Below are 24,207 nucleotides of genomic sequence, written 5' to 3'. Positions count from 1 at the left end.
AAATGAATTAAATTTATTCGTACTGTAATGTGAACAATATTTTTTTATTGAAAAACTAATATAGAGTGAATTAAATTTATCTGTACTGCAATATTAATTTTACACCTAATAATATTTTATCTAATTTTACTCCACGCTCAAAAAATTATGAAAACTGTAGTTCTTATCGAATGAATTCTGTATATGATGGAATTATAAATAATTTAATGAAATAATAAAAAAAATTTATATAAAGTATTATTTATTTCATGATGTAATAGGAGTAATTAATTCTATAATATTTAAATTTAAAACTATCATATTAATAAATATATTTTAAAATTGTTTTATAACCTAAATTTAAAATTATTTTTTTAACTTTAATTTCAATCATAATTTTAATTAAATATCTATTTTTTAAAAATAATCTCAACTAAAAATATTTTTTTATAAAATATTTTTTTAAAATCATTGCAATAACAAAGACACTCTTATAGCTAAAACCACGAAAGGAAAACCTACATGAATCAAAATGTAGAATGACACCGTCTGAGCAACATAAATGAAAAATTAGGGTTATTTATTCTCTGGACATCGACAACTTAACTCCGTAATTGTATCCGACAAAATCAACTGTACGGCAAGTATTTAATAATATTTGCCACGTTGCATTTATCAATGCATGCAAAACAAAACCCAACACATAAAACCATAACGACCCAACTGAGAAATTCTTGTTCAGTGTTACTTCTCCTTTTGTTTTTCCTTTCGAGACTGGCAATTGCTCAAGGTTATTCTTACGAGTATAATAATAATAATTTTTTATTTTTTTTAAAATTATTTTTCATATAAATAATTTAAAATTATTTTTTTAAAAATATTAATTTTAAATAAAAATAAAAATTATAAAAATATTTTTTTTTCTAATTTTATTTTTGATATATAAAAATAAAAGAGGTCCAGGAGAAAGAGGGAGAAGTGTGGTACTTCCATATAGTTTGAAAAACCAACGGGAATCTCTACTCTCGGGCGTGATTGTTGAATTTTTTGGGAAAAATACAATCCATCTTGTGCCCGGATACCAACAATAAAAGGAATATTGTTAACAGTGGTGCCGAATACTATTTTTTTACATGCGAAATGCCATGGGGCAGTTTTCAAAATCATGCCTGTACACTCTATAGTGAAAAGGAAAGAATACGATACAAATACAAGACAATTCAAGAATAAATATAATTCATACATATATACACAGGAATAAATAAATATTTTTATTTTATTCTATCTTGATTTCAAAACCAAACAAGATTTAAGGTTATTATTTTTTTTGTCTGATTTATCATACCAGACACAAATCAGCCTCTCCCCTGGCATCTCATATTATCATGTTTATACCATTCCAAATCAAACCATACATACCTTTTTTTATTTTATAGTTCAGTTAAAATACAAGTAAGTTGCTGGGGGGAATTGATCGATGATGCAAAAAACCTAAATGGAAGGGGTACATTCATAAAATTATATTGTTTAGGATGCAAAATCATGGAGTGTTTTTAGCCCAGGGATGTATTTGTTTTTTGCTCAAGTTCGGGGGTTATTGTGTAATTTATCCCAATTAACCTCAATTGAGCACCTCACTGACGTCCGCTCTACTCAATTCTCTTATTGGCGGATTCCAAGTCCCCATTTAAATCCACTTCACTAAGCACCACACCCCCCCTTCAACCGGTAACCCCACTCCTTGACTTTCTAAACCAAACCGGTCATCCACCGTGTCTTCACTCACCGGCCAAACCCGTCTCCCTTCACTTATACAAAGTTCAAAAATTTGACTCGCATTTCAACACAATTTGTTGTGAATTTCAATGCAATTTCATTTCCCTTCGAAGGCATGGGCGAAAAAAATTTAAATAAAATTCACTCCCAATTTCTCTGCACAGCAGATCATTACAATTTCAATTTATAAAACGTTAGACCATCCTCTCCTCTGTCTCTCTCCGCGAGACAAAAACAGATCCGAAAACGTAAGTTTAGCCCTCTTTTGTTTCATAGATTACATCGATGGAGGTAGCAGCTAAATGCTGTCTGTCTCTAGTATTTTATCTCACCCCTTTAGAGGTTCACACCGTTCTGGCTCTCGAATCCTTCTCTTTTGACCGATTATGAAGTGAATCAATGCTTATCATGCAATTCTCTTCATTTTTAAGCTACTAGAAGCTGTTTCTCGCTCCAAACTTTATCAATCCGTGAGTTAGTAGCTCATAATTTAGTATTTTTAGTTTTAGATTAGCTTATTCTTTTGGATAATGGTTGATTTTATTCTGTTCTGCTTAATCAAGTAGTGAGATTTTTTATCCTGATAAATGAAATTCGTCATCTTGATATCAAGAATCTTTACCTTTTGTTTTAGATTAGATTGTGTTTAGATCTGCTATGATATCAGCTAAAGATTCTATTCACTCTGTTTCTATCATCAATGTTAAAGCTTTTGGTTAGTATTAGTTAATAGTATGGTTCCTTTTCCTTTCTCTGATTTTGAAGCTGTTGATTCCTTTTCCTATAAATGTGCTCAAGTTTGACTATGTTAGAAACAGGTAGATTTCTAATCCTTCTAATAATATACAAGTTGAAGAAGTCTCAAAGGTTTCATCTTCATTTTTTTGTTGTTTAATTTGTCTATGGTTAAACACCGTGTGGCTAGTGGTGAAAGGGAAATGATTAGTGAAAATCAAGTAACGTTTTATAGTTTACGAGGAGTTGGTGACTTTACCCCGTTTAAGGATTTATGTTTTCTTAAATTCTGTTCAATACTGATTTTTTTTTACTAGCTTCTCCTAATCTAGCTCACCATATGATAAATTTTTTGTTTTTGAATGAATCAAAGTAATGTTCTTTTGTTTCAATTTTAGGTCATTGAAGCATGTGCAGTGGTCCCGAGAAATCGGCTGAATCACCCTCCACTTCCACTCCAACTGTAGAAAACTCTCCTATTACCAAAGAGATGAATTGTCTAACCGTAGAAACAGAAGATTCTTTCTCTAGCTTACTTGAACTTGCCGCTAACAATGATGTTGAAGGCTTCAAGAGGTTTATAGAGCAGGATGCGTCCTCAACCAAGGAGGTTGGTTTTTGGTATGGCCGCCAAAAAGGATCGAAGCAGATTGTTCTTGACCGAAGAACTCCTCTTATGGTCGCTGCTACTTATGGTAGCGTTGATGTTCTCAAGTTTATTCTAGACCATACCAAGGCTGATGTGAATCTGTCTTGTGGAAAGGACAAAACCACTGCTCTTCATTGTGCTACTTCTGGTGGATCTATTAAAGTAGTTGACGCAGTTAAGCTGCTATTATCAGCAGGTGCTGATCCTAATTGCCTCGATGTCAATGGAGATCGACCTGGTGATGTTATCGTTGTTCCTCCAAATCTACAGAGCATGAAAGTCACTCTTCAAGAGCTGCTTTCAAAATCTGACTCTGATGTTTCTGTGGCAGAGCGTGATTTTAATGGCTCTGTTGGTGTTTGCAATTTACGGGTCTCAATTAGCAAATCAAATTCTAGCTCACCAACTCTTTCTTCCTCATCAGAAAATGGTTCACCACTTTCTCCCTCTGTGCTGATTTATTCTCCAAGAGCTGCAAAGTTTAATAATCTGCCCGCCAGCTCTACATCTGAGAGGAAAGAATATCCAATTGATCCATCTCTCCCTGACATCAAGAACAGCATCTATGCGACTGATGAGTTTCGCATGTTCTCATTCAAGGTTCGCCCATGTTCTCGGGCATACTCACATGACTGGACTGAATGTCCATTTGTTCACCCAGGAGTGAATGCACGTAGAAGAGATCCAAGAAAGTTCCACTACAGCTGTGTGCCATGCCCTGATTTTCGTAAAGGGGCTTGTAGGCTGGGGGATATGTGTGAATATGCACATGGAGTCTTTGAATGCTGGCTTCACCCAGCTCAATACCGAACCCGGCTTTGCAAAGATGGCACCAGCTGCAATAGACAAGTCTGCTTTTTTGCCCATACTTGTGAGGAGCTCAGGCCCTTGTATGTTTCTACAGGATCTGCTATCCCTTCTCCACGATCATCTCAGTCTGCAGCCAGTGTTATGGACATGGCTGCTGCTCTAAGTCTCTTGCCTGGCTCCCCATCATCAGTCTCAGCGATGTCCCCTACCCCATTCAACCAGCCCATGTCTCCTGCAAATGGCATTTCTCACTCGTCCATGGCTTGGTCACAGCCAAATGTGCCAACACTTCATCTTCCAGGAAGCAACCTTCAATCCAGCCGCCTGAGATCATCCCTTAGTGCCCGAGATATCCCACCAGAGGATTTTAATTTGTTGCCAGGCTTTGATTCCCAGCATCAGATTTTAAATGATTTAACGTGTTTCTCAGAGTCTTGTAACAATTCTTCTTTTGTTGTTTCTGGTCGGTCTAAGACACTAACTCCTTCAAATCTTGAAGAACTGTTTGCTGCTGAAATGTCTTCTCCTAGGTATGCTGATCAAGCAGCTTATCTAAATCAAGTGCAACAGCAGCAGAGCATGTTGTCACCTGTCAGTACAAGTGTGTTCTCCCCAAAAAATGTTGAGCACCCTCTACTGCAGGCTGTATTTGGTGTTGGATCCCCTGGGAGGATGTCGTCAAGAGTCATGGAGCCAATCTCTCCAATGGGGTCTCGACTTTCTGCTCTTGCTCAGCGTGAGAAAAAGCAGCAACAGCTGCGTAGCCTTAGCTCAAGGGATCTTGCATCCAACCACCCTATGGCCTCAGTTGCTGGATCTCTTGGAAATTCTTGGTCCAAATGGGGATCCCCTAATGGAAAAGTAGACTGGTCAGTTAATGGAGATGAATTGGGTCGTTTACGGAGATCCTCTTCTTTCGAGCTTGGAAACAATGGTGAGGAGCCTGACCTATCATGGGTCCAATCTCTAGTCAAGGAATCTCCTCCTGAGATGCTGAAAGAGAAGTTTGCAAATCCAGTATCCAGCACTGCATCTCCTGGCACGGGATTGAATTCAAATTCTAGAATTGATTCTGTTCTAGAATCTTGGATTGAGCAAATGCAAATTGATCAGCAGCAACAGCTTGTAGTCTAGTCAAAACAAACTGGTGTTTACTCATGAAGATAGGGTATAAGTATTTTATCGGAAGTACATATTGTTGTTGGATTTTTTATTGGTGGGGATGGTCAAGTTGGCGGTAAAGAACTGGCAAAAAGGTTTCGGGGAAATCCTTCAATTTTATCCTATTTTGTTATCTAAAGCGAAGTTGGAAGGTTGAAGAAGCTTCTCTAGGCTGTGTTAAGGAAAAGCCAGCGCAGGTTCTCACCCGTTCAACATTTCTGTTCAGGATCATTTTTTGCGTTTATTACTCCAACTGATTATGTTGGAGAAGGCTTATACATGGTTTCATTTTGCCATGAAACCATGGGCTTTGTATCCCTTCAATAGTCTCATAATTTTCTTAACTAGCATGTTTTGACTCGGTGGATAAAGCGGGGAGTTGGAAGGAATTTTTTTCAAGATGTCTCACATTTAATTTGGATGCTGTGTTTAATCTTTACAAGTAGAGTGATGTGGGGCTTTGCCAAATCTGAATTGTAGTCTTTATTTCCGCATCTTCAATTTTTGGATTTCTACAGTGTTTTCGTATCAGCTTTAGGTTTCATCGTACATGTACTCTTATTCATTTCTCCCGCCATTTCTCTGGCGCATGAGCTTGAATATTTTGTGGGATTTAAGAAAGAATTGCAATTCATTAGTGTGGTGGAACATGTATGGATATGTTTTTGGATTCTTTCGATCTTCTATCGAGATAAGTGGAAGGTGGGGGATCATCATATAATACAGATCAAGCTTTCGTTTGAGAGAGAGAGAGAGGATGGTATCATGTACCTGCTTCGATGCCAGCCACTCACCCCAAAAAGGTTGGTGGGTGGGTCTTTAATGGAGTTCGCTGAGAAATGGATGCGTCTATTTTATATATATATATATATACACACACATCAAATGGATGCGTTTTTACTTTGTTTCAGTGACTGCGACGTTGTGGGGTATGTGGCAGGAGTTCAAGGGCTTTCTTTTTGTGGTCGGCAAAAACATGGAGGTTGCGTAGTTTTTAAGTGGGGTTTGGTCCAAAGGATCATCATCCTCAGAATGCGATGTGGCTTTACATCCTTTTTCTTGGGCCATAATAACGGAACGAGGGCGCCTTTTATTTTATAATGCATCCTTGCATCACTCGCTAAGCATCATTAGTTTTGGTGCTGTTTAGTAGTTTTGGTGTAAAGATCTTTTCATGCTTTTTTTTTTGGATTTTTTTATAAAACTTTTAGAAGCAACTCATTAAAATTATATTAAAAAATAAATTAATTTAATGTTTTCATCAAAGTAAATATATTTTGGAAAAAAAAAATCTACTTGAAAATATCCTTTATCGTTTGATCATTGGAGGTGACAGGAAATTAAGTTCTAAATGGATAATTATATTTTACTCTTGGTTTTATCGTTGATTACTTCCCCGTTGTTCTCTGGCATGCATAAGAACACTGGAAAAGATTGCATCAAGCTTAAGGTAAAATTATGGTGGCATATTTATTTTTAGGTGGCTTTTGGTACGAGGTTAAAGGTGATTTGTTACCGAGCAATTTTCGGATGTAGAACTTTAACCACCTACCAAACACCCCCTTGGAGTAATGCTATATGAACACGTGGCTATTACCCTTTGCCCCCCATGAAGAGTCAATTATTTAAATTCACGGGATCTGCACTTTACTCTTTCGTTAACACATTAATTTATATGAAAATTTTGTTTATATATGATTTTTTTATTTCATTTATTAATAACTGGGTTACTGACTTTAGGTTCCTAATATTTTTTATTTAAAAATGTTTCATAAGAAAAAGAAAAAAGAAAATTAATGGAGTCCCTTATAGTTTAAGTCCATTAATAATGTTAGTCCCTTTGACACTAACAATGTTATTTTATTTTTAAATTTAAGATATTATTTAGAATATGTGTTATATTTTAAAAATGTAAAATAAATTTAAATTTAATGAATTAAAAAACTAAAATAAACAAATAAATAAGTAAAAGAACCCGGAAACTTAAGTCTCACCAATGATTCTTCCCCCCCGCATAATTAACCATTTTCATATTATAGCAGTTAGAAAGAAAATTAAACTATTAAAAGCATAAACTAATGATATAATCATTTCATATTAAAAAAATAAATAAAAATAAAAACCAACCAAACCAAAACCATTTTTTTTTAAATCATACCTAGATTTTCTCGTTCTTTTTTCTCATCAAAACCTAGGGATCATAAATCAAAAATCTAAATTCTTGTATATTTGTTAATAAAAACAATTTTTTTTAAAATTTTTTCACCTATAAAATTTATTTTTTTTTAAAACTAAATAAATACAGAATGAGCCTTCAAAAAACATCTCAGTTGATTTACTCACTTGTTGTCCTACATGCTAGATGTGTTATATATCTCTACTAATTACAATATATATTTATAGGTCATGTTTGGAATGACATAGAAGGAATAATTAAGAAATAAAAAAATATTATTTTGATTTTTGAAGATGAATAACTCTCTCTCTCTCTCTCTCTCTCTATTCTAGTAATAAAAAAGAGTTAATTTTTTGTAAAGGGATACGTGTTAAGTAGAATAAAACATGAATATTGTAAAATTTTGCTGATATATCCTTATAGACTTTTCAAAATTCCAAGCATTGTCTTGTATTTATCAATTTTAGCAATTGATCTTGGATTAATTAACTTTTTTTTTTTATCATTGGATTCGTTAAAAAAAATGTAAAAAATACACAAGCATAACTAAAAAAATAAACTAAAAGAAAAAGGAAAGATAATTTTCTTGACATGCAAGTAACTATTAGTGCTGGCCAATATCATCATCCAATGAAAGTTCAATACATAGACACCAAAATCTTATTATTTTATAATTGGAATTAGATGATATTAAGATTTTAATTTTTAGATTTTAAAACTTTCAAATCAGATTTTATATTAATTTTATACAATGCAAAGGTTGTGTGTCTTTATAGCAGGGTTAATTCACCCGCAAATACCAAGCACATTGGAAGGATAACCTTTTAACCCATTGTCTTATTTTCTAACCTTTACACACACACACACACACACTTAGTGACCGTTTGGTACGGTTTACCATAAAAACAGGATTGAGATGTTTGGTAATCTTGAACCACACTTTTATTTAACATGGATCCCACTCAAAAACTGAGGTTGCATCTTAGCTTGTGAAAAGCAATTCACACCTGCTTTTCACTTGCTCTCCTGAGACCGACACTTATTTTCTTGTAAACAAAAGACTTTCCTTGCCGGAGCTAACAACTCTGTTTCCTTCCCCTCTATTAAACTTGATTTGGATGAAGACTGGCGAACAGACACTAAAAGGAAAGTTACCCACAAACAATTTGAGGTCTTGAGAGAAACTATGCTTGTCCCCATTAGTCAAGAAATCCTCTTCCTGTTCGAATTCAAAAGAAATGGCAACATTTTTTAGAAGCCGAGAGGACAGAGGCTGTTGCTGGTGTTGAAAGGAGAGGAGGAGAGAAACGGGCTTGAGAGAAGAAGTGGAAGAAGGAGATAGAAAAAAGAGTGAATTGGGTTTGCTGTAGAAAGATTTTATGATATTTGGGTGATTGAGCGATGGAAGGACTAGTGAAGAGGCAGATGTTGCAGACATGGCTTCTCTCTTACGTGTCTTGGCTTTTGAGGGAGGAACGAATGAGAAAATAATACATAAAATATGCATAATACAGTGAAAAAGAAAAAAAATAAAATTGATCCCATTGTCTTATTTTCTAACCTTTACACGCACACACACATCAGATTAGTGACCGTTTGGTACGGTTTACCATAAAAACAGGATTGAGATGTTTGGTAATCTTGAACCACACTTTTATTTAACATGGATCCCACTCAAAAACTGAGGTTGCATCTTAGCTTGTGAAAAGCAATTCACACCTGCTTTTCACTTGCTCTCCTGAGACCGACACTTATTTTCTTGTAAACAAAAGACTTTCCTTGCCGGAGCTAACAACTCTGTTTCCTTCCCCTCTATTAAACTTGATTTGGATGAAGACTGGCGAACAGACACTAAAAGGAAAGTTACCCACAAACAATTTGAGGTCTTGAGAGAAACTATGCTTGTCCCCATTAGTCAAGAAATCCTCTTCCTGTTCGAATTCAAAAGAAATGGCAACATTTTTTAGAAGCCGAGAGGACAGAGGCTGTTGCTGGTGTTGAAAGGAGAGGAGGAGAGAAACGGGCTTGAGAGAAGAAGTGGAAGAAGGAGATAGAAAAAAGAGTGAATTGGGTTTGCTGTAGAAAGATTTTATGATATTTGGGTGATTGAGCGATGGAAGGACTAGTGAAGAGGCAGATGTTGCAGACGTGGTTTCTCTCTTATGTGTCTTGGCTTTTGAGGTAGGAACGAATGAGAAAAAAAATAATATATACATTAATCAAATATAATAAATTATTTTTTCAATTATAATTTTAACCACACATATCAAAATTAACAAATCTTATAAAAAGTATTTTTATTAAACTATCTTTTTAAAATTACAACCACAATAATAACCACTATACCAAACAAACAGAGTCCTCTCATAAGAAAAAGGTGTCCAAGGGCAAAAATATGCCGCCACTACACAGATGTTCCCGAGGTTTTCATGTCCTAGGTCAACAATCGCCCTCTGAGAAAGCGCCATGGTCCAGTTCCAGTTCCCATCCTGCAACGTTAGGGGGAATTCCATGTCAATCAACTTGCAGCTTCAAATAATCGAGCAACTACCATGATAAAGACTTCTTTAACTTCTTTTCTTTGATATTTTTTATTTTTTCCAAGTATCATAAATCATTAGAGTCGAGCAGGTTTTGCAGGTTTGGGTCTAAGAAATTATCTGGTGGACTGCCGACAACCAGCAAAACAGCTTTAGTCCATATAAACCAAGTCCTTGTAAGGATTTGTCATGGCAATAAAGCATAAGAAGTGGAATATCACATGCTAATGACAAGGAAAATTGCCTGAAGAAAAAAGAACAGGGAGTATTACCTCCATACACCAGCAAATGTGCGTAGCCCCATAAAGATGGTTAAAGCAATCCAAATCCCAACAAATCCACCAGTTTTAGAGAGAACAAAAATGGCTGGAATGCTTGCTATGGCCACCAGAACCTGAAGAGCAAAGAAATTAAACACGTAAGTTTCATTTTGAGTAGGATTTAGAAAGATTGAACTCACAAATAAGCAATGGCCAACAAGCTTACCATGGAATATGAAGAGTAAGCAAAATCAGATGCTCCAAAGTTTACACCATCAAAGACAAAAGCTATCGAGTTGATGGGTTGTGTAGCAGCAACAAACTGAGGGGTCGATAAAGCAAAAGTCAGTCTAATTTAGCTGAAAAAGGAAATAGAAAGAAAACTCTAGTTATGGATCTGTAGATGGGAATTACCGGGATGCCGATGGCTATAATATGAAGAACATCAGGATCTTTTGAAAAAATTACATCACCGAAGTGCAGACCAAGTCCAACAAACACAGCTAGCCCAAGACCAAGAATAAAACTCATCTGTAAAACAAAACCCGTCACAATTTAAGGCTGTGGTTGGTTTAGAGGAAAAGGAAAACCAAAACATGGAGGATGTATCGATACAAATGTCATTAACGTACCTGTAACACCCGGGTCGCAGCAGTTGTTGCCTTCTGGTAGTCCTTTTCAGCAAATGCACAAGCAATAATTGCCTATAAAGGTTGAAGAAAAACACATACTAATGAGTAGTCTGAATGAAAATTTGGAAATTAAACAATGGATACTTTCCGAGAGCAGACTACGAGAAGGAAGGTTGAGCAATTTTAAAGGGTTAAAAAATGTGACATATTTCGAATTCAGTTGCTTATTCTACTTCATATTTGGACCGGTAAAGTATGATTGCAGCTCCAGGAAATGCAACAACTGGACACTAATAATCACATAAAGCATGTATGTTTCTTTACCTGTCCGGCAACTGCCAAGCCATCAGCAAGAAGGGAGGATGTCAACCAAACTTGTAAGCAAATTTGGAATGCAGCCATAGTTGTTGAACCCAGTCGAGCAGCCCTTGATGCTGCCAAGGTCACGCAGATTGTTGCTGCTACAACTCGAGCTAACAGCAGAAAGCCTGCCTCCCAGCACAGAAATGAAGTAAAATGCATTGATCGCGTGTAAGAAACTCTTGGATCGAGGTAGAAAATCAATTATAATATAACTACAGCCAATTACAGGAAGGAAGAAACTTCAAACAAAACAGTGATCAGAGCAAGAGTACCCCTCACCATTTTTGAGGAACCGACTAAATTGCAAATCTTGAACACTTGGGGGTAAAAGATTAACTTTCTTCATCAACCTCCACAGGAGAATTAGTGAAATCAAGTACCTAAAATAATTACAAGGAATTTTTTTTTATTAAATAACAATCCTTTCAAGTTTCAACTAATAGTTGCAAACACTGAACATTTATATTAGCTGCAGAGTTTCGAGATCATAGTACTTACTGAGAAAGGACGTGGGCAATGGCTGCACCACTGACACCCCAGTTGAAGACGAAGATAAATATCGGGTCTAAGACGATATTTGTTAAATCTCCTATAACTGCGGCACTCAGAATGAACAAAAGGGAAGAGTTAATCGAGTCCCAAAACTTCAGGTTCGAAGTTGGATTTTTATCTCCATATATAGAATGGTGATCGATTTATCGCATTATTTCTCATGCATGTCTAATATGTTTGATTTCACGCTGGTTAGAATATCTGCTAAGCATTAAGACATCGCTTTTGCAAAAAGAGAATTAATGCTGAAACTAAAAGGAAATGCCTCTCACCAGTGGCATATAAAGGGGTTCTTGTGTCTTTAAAGCCTCGAAAGACACCTTGCATCGCCAGTGACAAAAGAACTGCTGGAGAACCTAGTGCTCTCAACGTCAAGTACTTCCTTGCAGGGGTTAACATCGCCGAATCCTATCCATAAAAAAGACAGCAGTCAGTTCTCTATTGAGTCAAGGCAGCGGGAATCAGTAGATGCAGAGTGACAAAAATAACACTACCGAGGAGAATGAGATGGAAACTGAAGGCACTTACAGATTTCACACCCATAATATGCAGGACAGGTTTTGCCCCAACTATGAGGAATATAGCTTGCACTAGACCAAGAATTCCACCAACAATTAATGCTGTCGACGCTGAGGGGATATGCAACCTCTCTTTATTTCGTTTGGGCTCAACACTATTGGTATCAGTAAGAGTAGTAGTCTTGCTTGTGGTTGCCTTACAATCTGATGAGAACAACAGTTACATTATTTATGCTGTGGTGATATGATAATCGTATTCATGCCGTCTTTTGTAGCAAATTTTAGAATTTTGAGTTTTTGACACATGTTCTAGGGGGTGATGCTATAACATGGGCAATGGAAAATGATCAAAGAGAAAGAGAGAGTTCGTGTACCATCCCCCGGCACTGAATCTTTCTTTTCAATGTTCTTTTCATTGTTTGTGGCTGAACCTTTTTCCAAGTTCTCGAGCATTTCATCACCAGGCAACTCTTTTGCTTTACCACTTTCCGCATCTTTATTCAAGTCCCTAGCCTTTTCTGCTTCAACTATGCAATTTCTTTGAAGAGTTTCTTCCTCAGCTACAAAAGAAGTCGTTATACTAACCAATGGAAATATGGTGACTTTTGAGGCTTGATTGAATATGGCAATAGCAACACCTACAGCAGCTATTTCCACTGGACCTGTGCAAAATAAAAATGAAAATCAGCTTCGGTATCAGATCTAGTCCACTTGTTGGTGTGTCGCATTCAGCAACAAGATATATAGCTCATGGAGTAGAGCCGATCGACAATTTGAACATGATCAGTACGATATTATTCCACACAAGTACCACTGTAATTTGTTTTTCCTTTCCTTTCCTTTTTTTTTGAACAACTGAAGGGGGATATGCTAAATGCTGTTAACTGATACATCGAGAAAGTTCTCTGAAGTTCCAGTGTGTCATAATCTTAATCACATGAGAAATCCATGCAATAGTATAGATCTTAAATTTCCACGATCTTTCAACTTTGTATATGAAGTTCTTAAATGATATACAGCAAGAATATTGGTTGTCAAAATGCAGCAGTTTCGCAATAGAGGTCTGTAGTTAGCTGAATGAATAATTATAGGACATGAAAACAAACCTAGACGGCCAATGAAGGCTGTGTCAATCAGGGAGGCAACGGGATCAGCAGCTAAAGCCATTGCTGCAGGCAATGCAATCCTTATGATCTCCGAACCAAGTTCATCTTTTTTGAAAACACGTCTGAAATTGGAACCAACATTGATTAGCTCATAGAAGCATGAAAAGTTTTCTCTTTACCAGTCATACCACCTTAAGTTCCCACTTAACATATTAACGGGGGAATAAAAATTTCTTTGCCTGCTTTAAACTTTAAAAGATCAACACCATTCTAATTAACAAACCGGTCTTACAAAGCAGAATAAAAACCAGTATATGGCACATTAAAGCCACAGCATTTGCACATGCAGCACAGCAAAAAAACTGCATGGGACTAAATGAAATTATACCTTGCATCTCTAAAAAAAACAGAGAGTGGTATCTTTGGCTTTCTCAGACCAACTGGCTGCAAAGCACCTTCCTCAGACATGATATCAAAACCTTAAGTTGTAAATGAATATCACCCCAAGTTTGAACCTTTTCTGATCCAGTTAAGCTTATCGGGGTGACTGCAAAAATATTCAAGTCCTCACAAGCTAAGTTCCTATAACCTGCAGAATGCATGATATACCAGCGGATCATGATTATGACAATACAATAAACCCGGCAAGCAATAACGCTCAAGTTAAAAACCAACCTTGTGTTCTATTATGATAAGACAATGGATTACTGCAAGAATGATTTCAGGTATAGGAAAGCCAATGGTGCTAGTGTATAGAATAAGGACCGGGAATTTATGGCTCTTGCCTCAACAACTAACAGTTGAACCTCCCTCAGTTCTCTCTTATCTTTCTATATAAAATATGCATGTGCATCAAACATCTGTCAAAGGTCTCCCTAAAAAAATGCCGGCATTAATTTGCAAGCATGAATTCTGGCATGGAGGCTGTTGGATTCCGCTAATATCTATTTTGTAGTTTTAAAAACCAATCCAGCATAAAAGCTCGGGTTATGAATTAAAAGGGTCGATTCAAGTTAATCATTTAAAATAAAATCAAAATAAAATCATATTAATAAAAAAATTAAAAAATTAAAAACTAGATTAAATACAGATCAATTAAATTACTAGTGTAAACCGAGTTTTTAAATGAATTCATCCCAGTTTTTTTTTTTCTATTTTTATTAAACTCAGATATATTTAAACCTCAAATCAACCAAGTGAGTTTACCCAGCGGATCCATACAAGTATTAAAACAATGGTTTTCGGTCGTCACAAAAAGGAACGCGTGATCCTTGACTTTAGGTCTTGCTGTGCTTCTTCCCCACGTGCCTGACTGTGTTATTTGCTAGCGTGAGTGTGTTAATACTGAAATTAAGCGTGCTAATTAGTGTTCTTTTTTGCCATACTATCAACCTTAACGTGGCGATGCGGGCACTGTCCTGCCATGTAAGCATACTGATATCGGTAATCAACAATCAATTTAATAAAGATAGATCATTCTTGGGTTCATTACAGTGGTTGGAGTTTTAAGGATTTACTGCTCTTTAAAGGAAGTAAAAGGTGATGAAGAAGCAAACAAGGACAATTCACAGAATTTCTTTCCTCTTTTGATAATTACCAAAAATTGCAATTCCAAATCATGTATATGAACAGAACTGTTCTGACAATGAAACGACACCAGTAGTGAATCTTTGATACTTACTCTGCATGTAAATTCTTTATAAATATATTAAAATAATATTTTTGATATTAACCCACAATTTAAAAATATAAAAAATAAATTAATTTGAATTTTTTTAAAATTTAATGAAATAATAATTACACGGCTGCCCAGAAAAATAAAAACTCACTAAATTGCTAATAAACTTCATTACCTCAGTTGTCATTGTTCTTAAATGGTAGCTAAGTTGCAAGGGTTTATAACTTAATTTTAGTCCATTCACCAATTCTCAAAATCAGGAATTAAAATAAGGATTTTTTTGAATAAAATATTATTTACAAACAAACAAATCATCTACCTTAAAAAATAGTGATATTTAGATTCTACAAGAATTAATTAATAAATTAAATATTAAAAATACAGTTTCCTTTTTAGTTTATACGAGATTTTTACATAGTTTTTTTTTACATGTAATACTGTTTAACTAATTAGCTAGATCCCCAAGAGCATAGGAATTAACTAAGTAGCTGCAAAATCTCTGGGCAATGTGTCCCTTGTTTGCGTTTTTAAGCATGAATAAACCTCCCTGGGTTCTATATGGTTCCTATATAGCACCGTAACAAGCTACTGCTTTTATTGTTCACGCTAAAACAAAACCTATATCTTTCCCGTCCCCTCTTTACACATTAAAAAAGTACGAACGACTCAAAGAGATTGGACGTTGTCGACGTCTCTATACGTAGGGAGGCTCACTTTTGTCAGTTCCCTAGATTTATATTTTGATCAAATCACTTTCCTAGAGATAATTAGTGAGCAAATAATGTAAACAACCACGCACTTTAACTTGAACACACATACAGTATATATCATGGATACGTCATGGGATGCTTCGTATTTTACCATTAATTTGTACGAAGAGCAAGAAAAAAATGAAATCCGGATCTCTCACAGTTAAAGAAGCATCACGGGTCAATGTTCTATACCGACTTGCGCATGCAAAAGTGCTAAGAACAGCTAAATAAAGGGACAAAGGGGTCAAAAAGCAGACACAATTGGAAATTTTTTTCTTGAATGCGAAGTCTTTTGCCTCCTACCTCGCAGGAGCGTCAACATTATGATTAGATTTATGATGGAAACAAAGGCCTCCATCACTTGAATCTTCACTAGATAATCCGCGAGATAGCCAACAAGAATTGAAGAGATTCGAAAAAAGGAAAGGTCGGATTTGTGTTCACATTCCTAGAAATTTCGTTGTTCGTAATTGGAGGGCTGGTATACAAATGCCAGTCCTCTAGACAATTCAGCAATATCTTGGTATATGAAGAATTAAGGATTAATTAATGCATGTAATTTAGAGATTTCCATTTACAAGAAAATGCTTAGCAATCTCCAGGCTCATCTGTTCTTGAATTGGTTCAATCTCTAACACATCGTGCAGCAACAAAAAGACCCCCAGGAATAATAATAATAAAAAAATGTACCTAGAGATTCTGCTAGCAGCTTCTCCTTTTTCCATCTTGATCAAGGAGTTACCATTACAAGTTGCCAATGCAGCACTGAATGAATTATCATTAACTTCAATTAGAAGAAGAAACTTCATGAGCAGGATCTAAGAATTTATAACTGAGAAAGCGATTCTGCCAATTCAAGATTCAGAGATTTCTCTCAGAATCTTGCACCTGCTTCGCTTTAATTTGTTCATTTCATACATATTAGCTAGTTAAAGACAATTTGTTTGAAAGTTACCCATCTGGGACACATCTAAAATCAAGCATATTAATCGGCTAGTTCAAGACAAATTGTTCGAGAAGTTACGCACTTGGGTCACCTCTGCTGTTGACTGTTCTGTACCGCTCGGGACACCCATCTACCAGGCTTTACCTTTTATTATTTTAATGCTTTCCATTTTAATTGGGTATCAATGTAAAGTAGGTGGGTTACCTATTTGGATTTATTTTTTTTGGCCTGGAGATCATTTGAGAAACGGAGAAAAATATATCCTTCGTCCCGTAATAAAATCAGCGGTTGCAATATCTTAATAAGAGATTGAAATTAGAGATAGGTTTAGTAGTTATCAAGAGAACAATTATGCTACTTCCTGTTGTTTCCGTTTTATCTCCATCAATAATTCGAGACTAATGATAAAAAATTAGGTTCACAGATTCGATTAAGCCAATGACATAACGTTTCGGATGTTGTTCTTTACAGCAAACTTTAATTATTTGAGTTATGTTTAGTTGGTGCGCGCTCTAAAATATATAAAAGGGAAAAGTATAAAAATGACATAAGGATCATGGACTTTCAATTCTGGCGTTTCAGAGCAGAGTAGTAGTGATGGATGGGCAAAAGAAGCCTCTAATACGAAAGATAAGCATTTATAAATAAATAAATTTATCAACTACACAGTTTTGAAATGAATTTGTGTTTTTTTAATAAAGAAACACAAAAAATATATTTTTTTTTAATTTAGAAAATGCAACCAGATGCTATTTTTTTAAAAAAAATTCAATCATGAAAACAAACTTAATTAACGAAATTGCTGGAAGCATTTAACTTGGTCATTCGAAATCAATAAAAGCAAGTATGAGGTCGAGAATTTATCACAAATTGATGATGATGAGTTACAAAAGCAGTCGAGAAGATAGCCGAAGGCACGTCATGGTGGAAAAACAAAGAGAAGCGTGAGAATTACCATTTTGACCGTGACTTGTGATTTTCAACTGTAATTATGGTTTTTAAATATTTAATAATATTTTCATATGTTATTTTTAAAACCAACGACTTTTAATTTCTTAAAAATCATGACCACAACAAAAAAAAATAAAAAATTGATAACTTTTCTAAACGACCGTTCAATAAAGAAGGATAAGGAAGGAAATGACTCTATTTGGCACTTGTATGGTGGTGACAAAAGGATCAGCTATAAAATAGACAGAACCGGACCCCAACAAAGCCAAGTGGTGGGCCCCAGAATTCAAAGGGCCTGCAAGTCTGTACTTGACTAGTGGCAGTTGAAGAACTCACCATCATCCTTCCAGTTGGCCATGGAAGTTTGAACACACAGTCCCTGGTGACAACTCTCCAACTATTTTAGAGCCTGAGAGGGATCACGGCCAAAAGCCACATGGACTCTTTAAGTTATATTTTTTTTTTAAAAAAAGAAGTACATTTTGCTGCGAATAAGCTGTCACTTGAAGGGTGGGTGCGTGGGTTTTTTCCAGAATTATTATCAGAAGAAGCGATGTCACTGCCATTAAGAAACAAGGATGGGTTTCGTTAAGGAAAGTAAGAAATGTTTCTATGAATTTTACGGCCATCTGCTGGTCCAATTCGCTTCCGTTTTGGCGGTCCTTCTATCAACAGAAGTAACACGCCTATACCGACGGATTCGAGCCAAGCCATCGGGCCTTGGTCCTTCACTATCTACTAAACTGTTTTTTTTTTATGATGCTTTAGAATCCCATTGTGTAAGATTTTAGTTCTATGTCAACCATTACACACACAGAGTTACATACACATTCTACTGCTTTAGGCCTAACCACACCTCCTGATTTAATTTCTAGAAAAAGAAGTATAATATCAATACAAAATTAGTAATATCGGTCAAGACCGAACTGAAGGAAGTGAGAGGATACTTTGCTCACCTTTGCAATCGGTAACGCAAGTTCTGTGTAAGGCTAGCTCATTTCCCACCAACTTCTGCAAAGCTCTTTCTACCAACCTCCCTTGGATTGCAAGCCGAATACAGACCCACCAGCTCCCTTTTATACACACCTTTCCTCGCTCTCGAATCTGAAGTAGCCTATGACAAATTAGCGAGAATTCCAATGTAAAAGAGAGACATTGTTAATGAAAATTTATTGAATAAGGCTCGAAGATAAATCGAAGAAACAAAAGAAATGTCAAGCTAGCCTTGTGATGATAATGCAAATTCACTTGCATCATTGCATTAAAATTTATAGACTTGGGGATGTAGAAAGGTGGAATTCCACTACCCGTGTAAGATATAGTTCTGTAACCTTATTGTCTAACTTTTTGCTACAAAATCAAGTGCTTTTAGTAGGTAACGTGCATGAGAGCTCTTTACCAACTTGTGGGCTGCGTAGGATTCCCAATACTGAATACTCGCAATTTTAGATTACATGAGGCTTTTGTAGTTTCACACATTAATTGCATATATAATATGAAAATTCTATTGTGTAGAAAGCTATTAGACTAGTTAACTTAGCGGGTTAAAATGCGAGCACACGTTTTTCTTTATATCTCCAAAAATGCAATACGAGGAGTTACTAACATGTTTTCAGCATAAAAAAAATATTAACTTTATGAATTTTTACAAGTATTTAATTAAAATAGATAGAGAATTACATATGCTTGTAAATATAAAAAAATTATTAATTAAATCTATATAAAAATTAATTTGTAAGGTTAAGAAATATATATAAATCAAGATATTCAATCTGATGTAAACTAGTTGATTTGATGATTCCAAAAACAACTTGGATCACTAGCAAAAAAACTCAGCTTGACTTAAAATAAAAAAGAATTCAAGATAATTTTTTTTAAATGTTGAGATGGCAATATTTTGGATCAACTCGACTTAATTTGTCAAACTCACTATCCAAGTTGTTAGCTATTAGAAAATAATATAAATCATATTTTGAGACCCCATTTAATAACTTAAGCTTTTGGGTTGAGTTAATTCTTTGACATGGTATCAAAGTCTTGATGATCGAGCTGTCAAGAGTTTAAATTTCACAATCCCCATTTATTTGATAAAAATCAAACACAAGGTAATGTGAGACTGTACAAGTATCTTAGGACCTCATCTAATACCTTAAGTTTTTGGGTTGAATTGATTATTTGACATGGTATCAAAGTCTTGATGATCGAGCTGTCAAGAGTTTAAATTTCACAATCCCCATTTATTTGATAAAATTAAACACAAGGTAATGTGGGTCTATACAAGTTTTAGTTTAAAGAGTTTTTACTTAAGGGGATGCGTTAAAGAATAATATAAATTATATCTTGAGACCTCACCTAACAACTTAAATTTCTGGGTTGAATTGGTTCTTTGACATGATATCAGAATCTTGATGATCAAGCAGTCACGAGTTTGAATCTCAATATCCCTATTTATTCAATAAAAACCAAATATAAGGTAGTGTGAGCCTCTGTAAGTTTTAAGTTCAATGAACTTTTAATTTGAGAAGGTATGTTAGGTTAATATGATTTTTTGACATTGACTTAACTAGGTTTAATAACTTTGTTTTTCAAAATTATTTTTTTAATCTAGTTATACAACATAAAAAAAACATTCACATAGAAACAACTCAATAATCTTTTTTCTAAAACAACAACAACCATGACTTGTTGCACAAAAAGTGTAGATAAGAACATTGAAGAGAAATAATAATAATAATAAAAATTACGAACTAGTTTTATGTTAATTAGTAACTCTATTCGTTTTTAAATATTATAGGTGAGGGACTAATTATATTAAAATAAAGATGAGAATCATTTTAAAACTTATTATCTAAGATAAATTTTTTTGTATTTGTTTTTAATATTAAAAATGACCAGTAGAACTTAAAGTAATTATTTGAAATCCACACTCGATCTTCACTTTCGAAGGGGAGCATTAGACTCAAAATAATGATAGATGATAGATTAAGTTTCGATTAGCTTCTTTAGTTATATTCTAAACTATATCAAAAAATCACTACTCGTATTCTATGAACTTGTATAATTGTGCTGATCCAGCCCAAGTTCTTTCATGCATCAAGGAATTAAATATACCATCCAATACCCAAAAATAGATTCCCACACATCAAATAAATTGCCTTTTTTGTCTTTTGTTTTAAACAAGGAGGAGTCGCGTTGTCAACATCCTTAAACAAACAAACAAATAGTTCATTTATACAGGTTGGCTTCACGAATAATAAAACTATTATTTCGTAACAAAATTGTAGGAAAAAAAATTATGACATTTTTTTTTAATAATTTTGAATACGGAATCCCGCATCAATTTCATTATTCATGGGCCAAAATCTTCAAACAACGACTAGATGATTTATTTATTCCTTGTTGATTTTATGGACAGCCAAAATAATTGATGTACAATAAAATAAATCAATATCATATATACAAGGGTAATGCACACCAGGTTCACGCAAATCAACAAATAAAATGTGCACCGAGATCAAATAATTATTTATCAAGTGTTCTAAATCACAAAAATAAATCTTTACGATTTCTATCTTCGAGTCGTCACGCAACAACGCGGATTATATTAATATTATAATTGATTATTATTATTTAATAATAATAATCATATTATAACTTATCCCAATATCAGTTTGTATGTCTTAACAAAATTAGTATATGCTATAAGAGAACAATATAGGAAATTCTTTTCTTTCACGACATTTGAGGATGACTAGTCAGCCCTCATAGCTAGGATGATGAGCTAACTAATGTGTATATCCTTTTTTTTTTTTTTTGAGTGTTGTGCTTTGAGCTTCTGACGATGGGATGCCACTCCACTAGTTATATATGCACGCCACGAGAGAGAAGAGGCAACGAGATCACACAAATTGAGGAGGAGGAGCTGTCCGAGGATAGAAGTGTTGAATTTGTGACTCGGGGTATCTCAAGCTTCCTACCATCCCGCCCACATCCTTCAATGCTTTTTTTTTTTTGGTAACTATTAGAGAGTTGATAAATCAATTTTTTCATGCTAAAATTAGAGTTTTTTCTCGATTAAATTTCTAACAGACCCTGGGTGAACAAGTTCCTTTACAAGAAACTGACTAATAATTAGCACTTGGGTCCAACACCAAAAAGAAAATATTATTATTGCATTGAATTATAGCACAAAGAATATATATATATATATAAAACGACAGAAGTATTTGGCAAGAAAGAAGAGCTCACAACAACTTATACAAAATTATTGTTAGCTAATATCCGGGTTCTCAGAGATCATCAAAATTAGAAGCTGGCAACGTTTCTGTGTTTAAGACTGTTGACAGATAATCTTCGTCTCAGCATCTGAGAGGATATTGTTAAGATTGCTGCTGGCGATTCAGCTTTAAAAGAACAAATAGAAATGCCTTCTTAACTCGACGAGTCCAAGAGATAAATATTCTTGGTGGCAATCTCTCACTATTTTCTGGATACCTCGATGAGCACAGAGTTCAATTGTTTTTCAGCACATAGCTTTAGTTAGAATTCTATGAAATACGGTTCCAGCTAACCAATCCATAAATAAGAACTTTGTGTGGGTATCATAAATTAATAAACCCCAAATCAATCTCCACCAATCGTCTCAAGGCTTTGAGGTCTTGCACAACCCAAGCAATTTTTTTCAAGGACTACAAAAGCCCACTTGAATTTGTATATGTATATAATGACCAGATCTTCCAGCTGGCCACTTCCAGCATTTTTCTCTTCTATTACAGTAGAAATTTTAGTTTCTGATGGTTCCTTAACTTTCTAAATTACTTGATTTTTTTCATTCAATTGAAGACGAGTACGTGTGTTAATGCTATGACCGACTCCGTACGTATACGTGGATTGCATACATGAAGAAGGAACTGGTCATCATAGGAATTTGCTTCGCCATCATAAAATATTAAGATTAGAAAACACTTTCGTGTGGAAGCCACGAAAATACAATTAAATTAAAGCGGACGAATTCCACTATCGAGTTGGAGAGAAACCACGCCAACAATTCAATGCATTCCACTCACCCACGCCCCCCGAAATGTATATTGCGCATGCTTTTTGCTTAATTTCTTTTTAATTTTAAATGAACAAGTGCTTATTTTTTAACAAAAGAAGAAGAAGAAAAATGCCCCACATTTCGAAGCAAAGCCTGCATCTAACAGTGCATCGGTACGTAAGGGTGCTGGATTTCTACCAAGTAGTCTGGTACCCACGGAATCATCAGCGATGAATCTTCATTAAATTATTACGTCAAAAAGATGGAATCCACTTTCGTGTGGAAACCACACGCACCGTTACCCCACCAGATGCTCAATGTCTATCGATTATCGTCAGGTATGATGTTTCTTCGATTCTTTTCTTGCCCTTTTTTATTACAACTTGTACATTCTTCACATGCAACAACACCTGTAAAGTTTTGTGAATGTATTTTATAAATTAGATAAAATTTAGGTCTGAACATATTAAATATACTTTTATAGTTTAGCATTGTGATTTTTAGAGTTTGAAAACTCCAACGCTATGCATTGCATCAACAAGTAAAGTATAAAGCTACTATTTAATTAATTAGCGGAAGAAAAAAATAAATAAAATTGTTGATACAATTAATGAAATTGTTAGTATAATTAGTAGAGTATGAGTAGAGAAGAATTATTAGCATAACTTGTAGCATAATTAGTGCCTTAATTTATAGCTTTTGTCTTCTCACTCTTATCTATAAATAGGCTAGGTCTCCAGGCTTATTTTGCACATTAAGATATAAAGAAGAAGAGGAGAGTGAACAGAGAGTAATCTCATAAAATTATGAGGTATTTATCAGAGAATAAGTGAGATGTCTCCTAATAATAGAGAGATTCTTAGTTGTTCTCCTATTATTTGAGAGAGATTATATTTCCTACATTACTTAGTAAAATCATTTTATACTTGTTTGTGGTTGTAGCCTAATTGGATGAACCACGCAAATTCTTGTGTGTCTCATTTCTTATTTTATCTTATTCCTTACCTTTTGTCTTGTCGGGTTTGCATGTTAGTATCCTAACAGTGGTATTAGAGCCTTCCTGGTTGATGTTATTAATACACAAATGTTATTCATGTATACGATAATATTCACATCTACGATAATATTCAGTCATACAGTGTTGTTCACATACATTACTATTGGCGTATATAGAAAGTTAATGCGGTGATTAAATATAGTCTAGGAAGTTCTGTCTAAGGAGATTGAGTTTTAAGGGAGACTATTTGTATCCCTCCAATCTTTCCTTGAAACTTACTGAGTAAAGTATTATTTATGCGATACTATTTTTGTATACGTTACAGATCTGTGAAACAGTGATAGCTGAATAGATCACGGAGAAAAAAATGGTAGCAAATTATGAGAATTAATGCAATCTTAAGGAAAGATAATTGCTTGGTAGTAATTGAGGATTAGCCCGAGGAGATCACTGATAATGCAAAATGGAATGAGATGGATGGTAATGCTATTGCTAACATACATTTAGCATTAGCCGATGAAGTATTATCAAGTGTGGCGGAGAAGAAAACAGCTAAGGAGATATGGGAGACTCTAACAAAGCTATACG

The 24,207-nt window shown here is 34.8% G+C and overlaps 2 protein-coding genes across 4 annotated transcripts; one reads left to right on the top strand and one right to left on the bottom strand.

Annotated features, from left to right (window-relative positions):
* Nucleotides 1-1,896: 1,896 nt before the first annotated feature.
* On the top strand, nt 1,897-5,759 carry LOC105126312 (zinc finger CCCH domain-containing protein 30-like). 2 transcript variants are annotated; one of them, XM_011027139.1, is made up of 2 exons: nt 1,897-2,003; nt 2,889-5,759. In XM_011027139.1, exon 2 carries the CDS (start codon nt 2,900-2,902, stop codon nt 5,081-5,083), a length of 2,184 nt encoding a protein of 727 aa, XP_011025441.1. In that variant the 5' UTR covers nt 1,897-2,003; nt 2,889-2,899; the 3' UTR covers nt 5,084-5,759. The 2 variants fall into 2 exon arrangements, with proteins under 2 accessions (XP_011025441.1, XP_011025440.1); XM_011027138.1 differs by having other exon boundaries at nt 1,905-2,225.
* Nucleotides 5,760-9,586: 3,827 nt separating this feature from the next.
* Nucleotides 9,587-18,869, bottom strand: LOC105126311 (MATE efflux family protein FRD3-like). 2 transcript variants are annotated; one of them, XM_011027136.1, is made up of 14 exons: nt 18,541-18,869; nt 13,646-13,846; nt 13,258-13,379; nt 12,526-12,813; nt 12,162-12,355; nt 11,906-12,041; nt 11,580-11,676; nt 11,361-11,461; nt 11,043-11,206; nt 10,719-10,790; nt 10,501-10,617; nt 10,313-10,408; nt 10,099-10,220; nt 9,587-9,775 (listed from the first exon to the last, which is right to left on the bottom strand). In XM_011027136.1, the coding sequence occupies exons 2-14, from the start codon at nt 13,723-13,725 to the stop codon at nt 9,721-9,723; spliced, it is 1,644 nt and encodes a 547-aa protein (XP_011025438.1). In that variant the 5' UTR covers nt 13,726-13,846; nt 18,541-18,869; the 3' UTR covers nt 9,587-9,720. The 2 variants fall into 2 exon arrangements, with proteins under 2 accessions (XP_011025438.1, XP_011025439.1); XM_011027137.1 differs by lacking the exon at nt 18,541-18,869 and adding an exon at nt 13,933-14,159.
* Nucleotides 18,870-24,207: the final 5,338 nt, after the last annotated feature.

This window comes from Populus euphratica, unplaced genomic scaffold (assembly GCF_000495115.2).
Source record: "Populus euphratica unplaced genomic scaffold, PopEup_1.0 scaffold78.1, whole genome shotgun sequence".
NCBI classification, from domain to species: domain Eukaryota; kingdom Viridiplantae; phylum Streptophyta; class Magnoliopsida; order Malpighiales; family Salicaceae; genus Populus; species Populus euphratica.
The sequence above is the reverse complement of the archived record's forward strand: the minus strand, read 5'-3'. Positions and strand labels throughout refer to the sequence as shown.

What these genes read in the sequence shown, in the direction of transcription:
- LOC105126312 (XM_011027139.1), top strand. Translation starts at nt 2,900, where the DNA reads ATGTGCAGTGGTCCCGAGAAATCGGCTGAATCACCCTCCACTTCCACT.
- LOC105126311 (XM_011027136.1), bottom strand. Translation starts at nt 13,725, where the DNA reads ATGTCTGAGGAAGGTGCTTTGCAGCCAGTTGGTCTGAGAAAGCCAAAG. An exon ending in GTTTTTTTTAGAGATGCAAG is followed by an intron (nt 13,380 to 13,645) that starts GTATAATTTCAT and finishes TTCCAATTTCAG; the next exon opens with ACGTGTTTTCAAAAAAGATG. An exon ending in ACATTTGCTGGTGTATGGAG is followed by an intron (nt 9,776 to 10,098) that starts GTAATACTCCCT and finishes CTAACGTTGCAG; the next exon opens with GATGGGAACTGGAACTGGAC.